This window comes from Mustelus asterias, chromosome 4 (genome assembly GCF_964213995.1).
Source record: "Mustelus asterias chromosome 4, sMusAst1.hap1.1, whole genome shotgun sequence".
Classification (NCBI taxonomy): Eukaryota; Metazoa; Chordata; class Chondrichthyes; order Carcharhiniformes; family Triakidae; genus Mustelus; species Mustelus asterias.
In genome coordinates this window covers 148,801,226-148,812,407 of record NC_135804.1, presented here as the reverse complement: position 1 = coordinate 148,812,407, position 11,182 = coordinate 148,801,226, and the positions used below count along the sequence as shown (strand labels likewise).

The 11,182-nt window shown below is 42.4% G+C and overlaps 1 protein-coding gene across 6 annotated transcripts in view; it reads right to left on the bottom strand.

Moving 5' to 3' along the window:
• Positions 1-390: 390 nt before the first annotated feature.
• LOC144493066 (serine/threonine-protein kinase PAK 3) overlaps positions 391-11,182 on the bottom strand; it is a 240,624-nt gene continuing 229,832 nt past the window's right edge. For all 6 annotated transcript variants that reach the window (XM_078211928.1, XM_078211929.1, XM_078211932.1 and 3 more), the window contains 3 exons: positions 10,539-10,735; positions 7,119-7,256; positions 391-4,911 (listed from right to left, as the gene is read on the bottom strand). In XM_078211928.1, the coding sequence (XP_078068054.1) occupies positions 4,825-4,911; positions 7,119-7,256; positions 10,539-10,735 (422 nt within the window). In that variant the 3' untranslated portion in view covers positions 391-4,824. The remainder of the gene's footprint in view (positions 4,912-7,118; positions 7,257-10,538; positions 10,736-11,182) is intronic.

Sequence of the window (11,182 nt, the reverse complement as noted above, 5' to 3'; positions counted from 1 at the left end):
GCAAATTCTACACAGACAGTGACCCAAGCCGGGAATCGAACCCAGGTGCTGTAAGGCAGCAGTGCTAACCACTTTGCCGCCACCCAATTATTGATTAATTTGATCACATTACTCATCATGTTTACTAGGTCTGGAATAGCCTGTTCCCTGGTTAACTCTGGAATATACTGTTTGAATTCTAGAATATGCTGTCCTGCATATACCATGAATTCATTTTTCAGGCTACCTTTGCCAATCAGATTTGTCCAATCTACATGTAGATTAAAGTCATCCCAGGGCTGGAATCGAACCCGGGTCCCTGGCACTGTGAGACAACAGTGCCCCGATTTTACAGCAAAGAAAGACATATTTAAAAATTAAAAATGAGCAGGGCACAGTCCTCTATTGTTTAAATGACTTTTATTTGCAATACTTTAGGTCAAAGCTTCAAACTCCAATTTTTTTGTGTTTTTTCTTCTCTTTTTTTTACACTAAAGACACTATTCATGCACAATCCACGGTTTAAATGAATTACTTCTATTGCTTCGACTCGTCTGAAACATTTAGGAGACCAGACGGAACGAAAAAATGAAAACAAAACATAACAAACCAACATAGCTGAACGCTGAGGTCTGGGATTGTGTGCAGCACAAGTCATTTCCAGCATTTTCCCCAAATTAAGTTAAAAAAAAATGTCAAAAGGAAGAGGAAAAAAGAATCCAGAGTACCTTTTCAAAAAATTCATTTTCACAGTAGCAGAAATTTCACATCAAATGTACAGGTAATGCTTCTTCCAAAAGAGGACATACAGGCGAAGAAATAGGAACAAAAAAAAAGGTGTCATGATACGTTGAACAGCAATATTCCATCCTATTCCAACTCTTATTTCCCTATGGTTTGAATGTATAACATTCAGCGTCTCTTGCAATTATTCTTAAAATACTCTTATTAACTACAATTAAATTTTCTTATACATTTAAATAAACATCAGTGATTGTTTTTTTTAAAAAAAAGGTGGCGTAAGGGGAAGGTGATGGCAACCCACATTGCCAAACAAATATGGAAGGAAAGTTTTCAAAAAAAAAAATGTGGAATGGTTCTCAATGCTCGTTAACAAAAGGTTTGCTTCAATTTTGGCCAAAGCCTTCTGCGGTCAAAGTATTGTTGGAATGTTTACAATTAGCATCTTCGTGATCTTTTTTAAAAATATAAGTATTTGCTACCATGGTACTGATGAGGCAGGCTAGATGACCAAAGAATTAGTTCCCGAATGATCATCCAACGATTGTGTGTTTTTTTTTTGTTGAAAGAATTATTAGAAATTTTAAAAAAACATTTATTTCATCCAGCTCCCCTGGGTGGCTCAGTGTCATGAAAAGATAAAAGTTAAAAGGCATCGGCCCAGCCAGCCTTTGTCACCTCATTCGAGTTGCCCATTTCTTACTGCACGTCTGCATAGTGTCAGCAGACAACAGGGAGCTGTGAGTAGAGCACAGCACTGCCCGATTCTGTCTGCATCAGCTATTGAGACGCCATGCTCTCTCCGGCAGGAACTACTAGACAGCAATTAGCAGCAAGAAACTTGGCTGATTTTTACCTCCCCCGCACCCCCCCCCCCCAACTCAATAGCGCCAATGATGAGTGCTGTTGCTAATTATAGCACCCTTACTGAGATCAGCAAACTTAGCACAGGCATGGGGACTGAGCCTTATGGTATACGGGTTAGCACTATACCGGCGCTGCACTTTATTGAATAAGCAGCTTTTTTTTTAAAGAAACAATCGCTTTTCAAGCCAAAGATGTTAATTGTGGTGCAGTGCTCCCTTCTATTGGGCTAAAATTCATACAAATCAAAATAAAGGGGAGAGAAACATCAAAATTAAAAATTACTCCAACCTACTGTTTATACACACAAAAAAATCAAAGGGGTTCCTTCCCTTTGGTTGGTCTTTGAATGTGGTTTGTTTGGAGTGAGTGAACTTTGACACATCTTTACTGAAGTCTCTGACAGGATCCCAGATTCTCAATATCTTAGCAATAGAAAACACTAAACAGCTCATCCTTTTAATAGCTTTCTCAGAAATACTTTAATTTATGTTGATTTAATAAAAAGATAACAAACTGGTCTGAAGCTTGTGAGGGTTACGGTTGAGTTGATGAGAGTTTCCAAAAAGCATGCGATTCCCTTGATTTCTAACAGCAACTGAATAGGAACACAAGGCCTCCCTCCTTCCCTGCCTCAGTAAAGATTTCCGCAGGCTCTTTGACTTCATTACCAACAAGGAATATTGCTGGATAAGTTTAATACGTTGGGAGCTTGCGTACTCTTAAATCAGCAGTTATAGGTATCACTACAATACACCATTCCCACCAGTGACAGGATATCATCAAAGCCTTTATCCATGCTGGGCAAGACTGATTTTCTGCCTCTTTTCATGCTTCAGCATAGCGACCCTCACCACTATTCATCAAGAGGTTAGAGTTGCTCCTCAGGTTTAGTTAAAAGTTAATCAAAATGGCTCTTCTACTGATGAGGCAGTGTGCACCAATGTTTCGTGACCATCCACTTGTGATACTTTTAGCTGACATCCAACAGCTGAATGTAAGCCTTGGGTGAGTGGAGGCGGGAGGGTGGGGGAGGGTAAAGAATGTCACCACAATAGAGTTATTTAATTAAGGTAAAGGACAATTACATCAGGAGTAGCGGGGGGCGGTCTGCCATGTCCTCGTCACTAGATGAACATCTTTTTAACATAGGAAGCTTTGAGTTTCTAATTTGATGTGGCATGATGGGAGAATCGAAAAGTAAACTCTTTCATCAGCTCCAATAATGAGATTACGCTGCTAATTCTGCCCAGCCCAATTCTGTGGAATGTTACATATTTATTTAAATCTCATTAAAAAGGTAGTTGGCTATATACTCTGGTGTTTCTGGTGACAGGACTCCTCCCTGGAGCCCTCTCTTCACCGGTTAACTCAGGCTGTGTGCGCCAAAAATGAATAATAAAAGGATCTCCACAGTGCATGATGTCTTCTCAGTTCAGCATCAATGTCTTTGGTCTGTTTGCAAACCAATTGGAGCCTTTTCGCTCAGTCTCAGGTGCGATTGACACCATTTTGTTTTTTAAAAAACACATGCCTTAAAAGAAATCTCGCATCAGCCCAGTGTGTGCCTAGCAACTGGAGGACCAGATGAGGGTTCAGGAGCAGTGTGACCTCACTATGGGATAGGCACACCCTAAACAGGCTATTTGGGGGAAATAGCTATCCAAGTTATACTAAAGGGGTAAGTCGATAACCCTTAATTTCCATTACCCCCACAGAGCTTGTGTTTCTTTTAACGTAACAGGTCGGCTCACTCTAGGAGAAGGCAAGAGCTTTTGGCAGAGATAAAACAATGCAGTTATTCAGTGCAAAACAAACTGAAATGCCTGTGGACAGTTCAAAGGCTCGAGATCAGTTTATTCTTGAAAAGAACATGCAAGTGGCGGGTTTTTTCCTGACAGAAGTAGGCTCTTTCTTTTTAAAGTTCATATGCTGATGGGATTCTAGTGTTTCACCCCAATTTGGATAGTGCAAAGATTGGAGCTTTTGTTTACCAAGCACAAGTCAGGCAGTCATCCTGTTGCAAGGATGACTCCTGACTGTCCATTGGCATTTGGTTACACAAAAGGGGAAAAGTGTTTGACTTGCTTTCTGCTCATCTCAATTCCTATTGTTACATTATTATTACTAGCAAGTTTCCTGGGAAGATAGCTCAGGGAACTGTGGAGGAGAAAGCAAATAGTATAAATATATGGGCACACACACATACACACTTACATACACACAGTACGTCTACTCCAATCCTTTGAAGCTTCCTCGCTAAATGATTTCCACCACAGAATCATTATAACAGGATTTGGCCTTTCTCCATTTGGACAACACAACCAACATTTGGGTTCCTAGCCACCTTACAGTGATTATGTCAGGACACTTGGATTTTCTCTTTGCCAGGAATGAACTTCCACGAATTCGACAACCTACACTACAATTAACCTGCCCTTTTCGAACAGCTTTTCATCAATAAAAAAATGGAACCTTTTCCGGAATACTGTAATTGATCAGAAAACAAAAATATCGAGATGTCCAACAGAAAACCCAACAGTTCCAACTCAGTTATCAATAAATATCAAGAGAATATACTAAAGAAAATATTGAGATAGACCTGAAACCTGTAAAAAAATATATATACACACACACACAAAAGAATGGAAACTTTGTTCATCACACAACGGTAAATGTGTTATAAAGCAATACCAAAGAACTTAAGGCCTCTTTATTTAGTCTGACAGAGTATCTCTCTTTTGGAAGCATGGCATGGTTTAGTACCCACCAGAACATTAAAATACCCAGACATTCACTTCACAATCACGGCAATGCCTGAAGGGTTGCTTCTGTTCACCACAACCGATTCTCAATTGCTGGTTTACAGCAGTGAGTTCTCAAGTCTGGATATTTTATAAATTCTCCATTTAGAAACACCCCCCCCCCCCCCCACCCGCCTAACTGACCAAATGTTTTTTAAAAATTGAGAATTTTGTTTTAATGTTGGGAGCAGAAAAGTGAATAATTATAAAAAAACCAAACACCACAAGCCGTATCAAGACTTCAGATGGGACCAAATAAGGTGTTAAGATGAGAAGAGACATCATTGTAGTACCCCAGTGCTGTGCTAGCTTTCTCCGTCCCGAAGTGGAAAGAGCCCGAGGTTTCTCCAAGTGAGGCACTGTCCAGCTCTGGTTAGCCCCTCTTTAACGACAGGAGGGAGGGCGAGAGGGGTGACGATGGAAACCATCCCTTGTTCTAACGGTTGTTTTTAACCGCCTCCTTAGCTGCGATTATCAGAGGGGTGAGGCTCGAGAGTGGCTTCGCAAACTTCAAGAACGGATGCTGGAAGGTAACCAGAACATATTGTCAAGAGGCTACGTGACTAACTGGCAACCTGCACAGAGATTGCAAGCATCAGGATTCTCAGGCTATGCTTTAGAGTGAGGCCGAACAACTGCGCTAAGTACGCTAAAGAGAAACCGAAACAAGAGAGAGTATCTCAGTGAATAAACCACTTTGATTAAAAGAAAACCTTAGCTTTGACATTGCCTATGCTTCAAAACATTTTAATCCCAATGGCACAGTGGTTAGCACATTTGCCTTCGCACCAGGGACCTGGGTTTGATTCCCGGTTTGGGTCACTGCCTGTGCGGAGTTTGCACATTCTCCCGTGTCTGCGTGGGTTTCCTCCCACAGTCCGAAAGACGTGCTAGTTAGGTTCATTGGCCATGCTAAATTCTCCTTCAGTGTACCCAAACAGGCATCGGAGTGTGGCGACTTGGGGATTTTTCAGTAACTTCATTGCAGTGTTAATGTAAGCCTACTTGTGACACTAATGAATAAACTTTAAAACTATAATTTCATCTGATGTTCGATGTTTTTAACCTCAATGGTCCAATGGTGTCAATAACCTGGAATAGCCTTGGAGCTCATCCCATTGCACTGCCCTAGCTCTGCTGGAGGTGCTGTAGAAACCTTGTTTGCGGACACAAATAGGGTTTTCTGCCCCCGCCCCTCCTTTCAGCATGGTTATGAGAAGGAGCAACTCCAGAGAAGTTTCAGGCCAATGGCACTGCAGCACCCATGACACGGAAATACAACATGGCTACTTGAATGCAAAGCACAATTAGCATCGGCCCATAGTGGGAACAGGCTCTGAGCTTCATCAGCATTCTACTTAACTCGTTGTAACCACACTGTCAACGTTCATGTATCAACAATGTCTACGTGGGAAGGACTGAATCCCTCAAGAAAAGGGTGGAATGACTGGAGACAAATAGAAAACAATGAAAAAGCTAAATTGCATAAGAAGCTTAGGCTGGGATTCTCCAACTTTGTTCGCTCCGTCACCGCTGCCAGCGAGAACGGAGAATTTGATCCTCAGCCAAAACTCCATTCACCACAGCGGGATCGGAGAATCTCAGCCACAGGGCAAGGTCGGAGAATGCAGGCCTTCATTTTAAACAAATCAACTGTTCTCTAAACAGAGCAAACACATTGATAAGAAGCAGACGTGTTCCAACAGAATCCTGCAGCAGATGGAGACTCAGTGTGCATATTTCACTGTTGCCGGATGAAATTAAAAACTACAGGGTTCCAAGAGCTGTCTTCAAACAGGAAGTTTGTCTATTTGTGTAATTGGTGCCATTTGCAATGAGCAAGGTCAGGCTGGGAGAATGAAGTTAGTTTATTACTGGCATGTAGGGCTGAATTCTCCCAGCCCAGCGGACGTTGGGGGGGGGGGGGAGGGGGGGTGGGGGGGGGGGGGGGGTGGGGGGGGGGGTGGGGGGGGGGGGTGAAAGTCTCAGTGGAATCTCTGCCTCTAAACCTTTTCCAGGGGCAGCTCCTGGTCATGTCAGCAAGCAGGTATCCAATTAGGAAGCTTAATAGGGCAGTCAGTCACTATTCAGGCAGCAGGCTGAAATTTTCCAGACACTGCATGGGCTTCCCACTGTCAGTAGCCCAACAACATGGAGGAAGCAACTTCACAGCAGGAGGTCTGCAATATGAACATTTGTGGCCTTTCCTGGCAGCAAATTGCAGTGCTCAGGTCTTCCCAAGCAGATGACATGCCATGGCAGCCACTTCATGGAGACAGATGTCTCCACTAAAGTTATACTTGTTGCAACGGCAACAACTGGGGGCTGCTCCTGCTGCTGCCCACAGTGTGAAGGAGGCCCTCACCCATGCTGATTAACATACCTTATGCTGGAACCCAATTGGATGGACTCCTGTAGGTAGCTTCTCAATGACAATCACACCCAATGTCTTGGCGCAGTCAGTTCCAGAATCCTAAAGCAGACGTTTGGCTGACAAAGGAATTACACTACCCACCCAGTAAAATTCAGCCCATGGTGACCGTGCTAAGCACTCCCAGATTAGGGTTTGCATAGTACATACTGGAGAGTTAACCTGCCTCTACGCTGCTAATAATATGTCTCTGCCCAAACAGTTTGCACCAGAGTGACATTTTTCCCCACATACTTTGCTGCAAGTGTTAAATCTAGCAAGATAATGGGTGAAGTATTAGAAAAGTTTTGCTGCACAACCTGTAGAAGTTCCTTGGCGGAGCCCCGTCGCTCCACGTCCATCTCCAAGCAGCGATTCAGGAAGTCCCTGAAGACACCCGACAGTTTCTCTGGGTTCTGCAGTTCTGGAGTCCCATTGGTAGCAATCAAATACAAGGCCTAACAATCAAAAAGCACCATCAACAGAAAAGGCTTTGGTAGAACAAGAAGAAGCTTTCTTTTAAGTGACATGCAAATATTTGAAATCCATAAAATTAAAGATGACCACAGGAATCAAGATATTTTTACTATTTGATAATTCTTTAAACAGTTAATGCTGGTGTGATCATTAAGGAATTGGGGACTTGTGGGGCCGGATTTTACCAATTTTATTGAGGTGGGATGGGAGGTGTGTAAGCTGGCAACAAAGGCTTGGAAGGTCATGGAGCTCATTTGGACAGTTCATATCTGGGCAATTTTCCACTTTACCAGGTAGATGTCAATTTTGTAGCTGCACTGCAACGGTTTGGCTAAGGGTGCAGCTATTCTGAAGGATAAATCTCCAGCACTGCAGAAGGGATGTTGGAGATAATGGACTTTCCTATGTTTGGTGCACTCAGCTGTTTCTTGATATAATGTCGAACAAATCAAATTGATTAAGAAGTGGAATCTGTGCGGCACGGTAGCACAGTGGTTAGCACTGCTGCTTCACGGCTCCAGGGACCTGGGTTCAAGTCCCGGCTTGGGCCACTGTCTGTGTGGAGTTTGCACATTCTCCCCGTGTCTGCGTGGGTTTCCTCCGGGTGCTCCGGTTTCCTCCCACTGTCCAAAGATGTGCGGGTTAGGTTGATTGGCCATGCTAAAATTGCCCCTTAGTGTCCTGAGATGCGTTGGTTAGAGGGATTAGTGGGTAAAATATGTAGGGATATGGGGGTAGGGCCTGGGTGGGATTGTGGTCGGTGCAGACTCGATGGGCCGAATGGCCTCTTTCTGCACTGTAGGGTTTCTATGATTTCTATGATTTCTATATGCTAAGAATCTCAGAAGGAGGCCAGGGATGGATAGTCCACTGTGCACTTCTGCTGAAGATAGTTACAAACACTTCAGCCTCGTCTTTGTTTGGACTGTATAGGTGAAGTTGGCCATTTCAAAGTTCATTCTGGTTCTTGCGAATCTTGCTGTTCCTTCGGAGTTCCAAACACATCTGCTTACTTGGGATTTTCTCTGTCCTATCTCCTTAATGTGTTGAAATCAAGACTCAACCTCAAATTCAATAGTTCTCTGGATCTCAGACTGTATAATTTCTTACCTCCCTCAGTCTCTCTCATACAATCCTTTGAAATCTAAGCTTGGTACTAATCAATGTTTATTGATTCAAATTTGCTTTTGAACTTTGATGGCGTGATTGGAAATAGCTTGCTACATCTACATTGTGCTCGAATACTGCATACTCATTTCAGCTCAATATAAATAGAACACTATGCACACAAAACCTTGGCCCTTTTCATGGAATAAATTTGTTCAGTCAACTGGTCAAAATAAAGATGGCCCAGGTTACACAGTGGATATAAAACCACTAGCCAGTCAGCTCACCAGCTGAATAAGCCCATTTCAGCCAGCCTAGGAAACCACCACCAGATTTTTAGGGTTGCCAGGCAGTTAACTAGCTGACGTTGCAGCTTCCGCATGTCTTCTGTTGAACAGAATGGTGTCCAAACTGGAGGGTTCCTTCAAACTTGCAGTAGCAAAATACCTGCAGTGATGAGAGAAGGGCTCAAGTGGCCATTCATTGGTCAGATAAGGACCTCGATTGGCCAAAGGGTGAGCGGGCTACACAACTGGTAAAGTCCGAGCATAAGCAGATAGGTGATGGGCACAGTGAAGCCACCAACCCCACTGCCAGCTCCCTACTCGCCACCATCTTGCCTCCTGATTCTACAACCAACATCCCGCTATCCACCCCCCCACAAGCCCTTCAGGTAAAATTCAGGCCACTTGAGTGTCGCCATGTAAACTTCTCTTCGCATATGTGTTCTTTTATCGAGCAATCAAATTTGGCTCATTCAGTAAATGATTAAAGAAATTTATTGAATATAAAACAGAAGAACAGCCCCTCAGTACCAACAATATAATCAATTACCCTGAAAGGTCCAAAACAACAAACATTTCCCCTCAATATTAAACTGACCCTTGAAATATGATTCTTTTGCTTCTTGTATGGTTATTTGTTACCATGGAACCCTCTGACTAACGCTGCATCTCTGTAGGCTTCCAGCTGGTTTGAGTTTAGCACATGTTGCCAGTTACAGATCCACAACTGAAAGCTGCCAGCTATGGAGCTTTTCATTAAGACACTATAATGATTCAGGCCCCTCGCTCTGACCTGACACATCCTTAGCTTGAATGTTAATGTCAATTAAAGCTATTAACTTAGCTACAGGATGTCAAACATGTTATTGCTTAACAGAATGGTTTGTTCCATTAGTCTCTGTCAAATACTGCCCACCAAAGACTTCCTAAATATAACTGTCTCTACCTTGGTCCCAACTGTAAATAGCAGCCAGACTCTAATGTGTTCCTTACAGTTTGAAAAATCACTTGCGGGAAGTAGTTTTGATCTGCATATACAGTGGTCAGTAATCAGAAAATTCAATCCAACACAATCATCCATTTTATCACAATCCGTATATGATGATAGCGTGCTATTATATGTGTAATAGTTTCTCCTTGTTATAGGGGAATGTTTAAAATTCAGCTTGAAGCTACAGGTAGTCAGTATGTCTGAAGGCATACAGCTCAGATGCTGGGAGAGCAGAATAATTACTCATTTTAGCCATGTGGTGTTTATGGAGGAGAGAGTTTATGGATTTTTGTTTATAGTTGGAGATGTCCCCTGGGATTTTGATTAAAGGAATAGAGGGTGGATTTAGATTTGCAGGGTCATGTGACAATGTGGTTAATGGGAGCAGCTAGGTCTGTAGTGGAGAAACAGCTTTTCAGTTCTGCCTGGGAGTTGCTTGAACAGAGGTTTTCTGCAAGCTGCTGAAACTCATTCTCTCTCCTTGAAAGCTTCAAGATTGTGTACACTTATTTTAGCAAGTATATTCATGATTGCTATCAGTATTTAAAGTGGCTTTTAAGTTTGTAGGAGGAATGTTGCTCATTTGGAACAGAAACAGACAAGTTAGAAATTCAAGTTGTTTCCTTTCAATTTTAAATATTGTTGAACTGTTAATAGTTAAGCTGCTTCATTTGTTAGAGTTATATTCAAACTATTATTAAATAAAGTTTGTTTTACTATAAAAGATCCCTAATTTGTCAGTGGAATTGCTCCTGGAGCGAAGAATCCTATCCTCAGGTTTATGTCAAAATAGGAAAATAGTTAGGGCCTAGTCTGGCATCCTAATGTAATGTGGGGTTCTGATCCAGCACCTTAACACTTACGAATTGAAGACAACTTACCCTGAGAGGGTTTTCATTCAGATAAGGCGGTTCTCCTTCAATCATTTCAATTGCCATAATTCCTAATGACCATATGTCCACTTTAGGGCCATAGGCTTTCCTCGTTACTACTTCTGGTGCCATCCAGTATGGCGTCCCCACCATTGTGCTCCGTTTGTTCTGCTCGGGCGTGATCTGAGCGCAGAATCCAAAATCCGCTGCAAATTGTTTTTAAAGTTCATAATTACCGATATGAAACCAATATTTCTTATCTTCTGGGCCAAAGAATGAATCTAAAAAGCTATGTCACAGCTCCAGTACACAGTTCTATCTCTGGGATTGATGAGTAAAGTATATGCTCACCCAGAAAGGAAGAGAGAACTAGTCCCGCATTCTTTAATGTTGGGCATTTCACCAGCTGCTTATTTTAATGGAAAAGCAAAAGGACTAATGGGATGTCAATTTTGTTTCAAGGGGCTTGTTTTTAAACACGATGTGGAGATGCCGGCGTTGGACTGGGGTAAACACAGTAAGAAGTTTAACAACACCAGGTTAAAGTCCAACAGGTTTATTTGGTAGCAAAAGCCACACAAGCTTTCGAGGCTCTAAGCCCCTTCTTCAGGTGAGTGGGAATTCTGTTCACAAACAGAATTTATAAAGACACA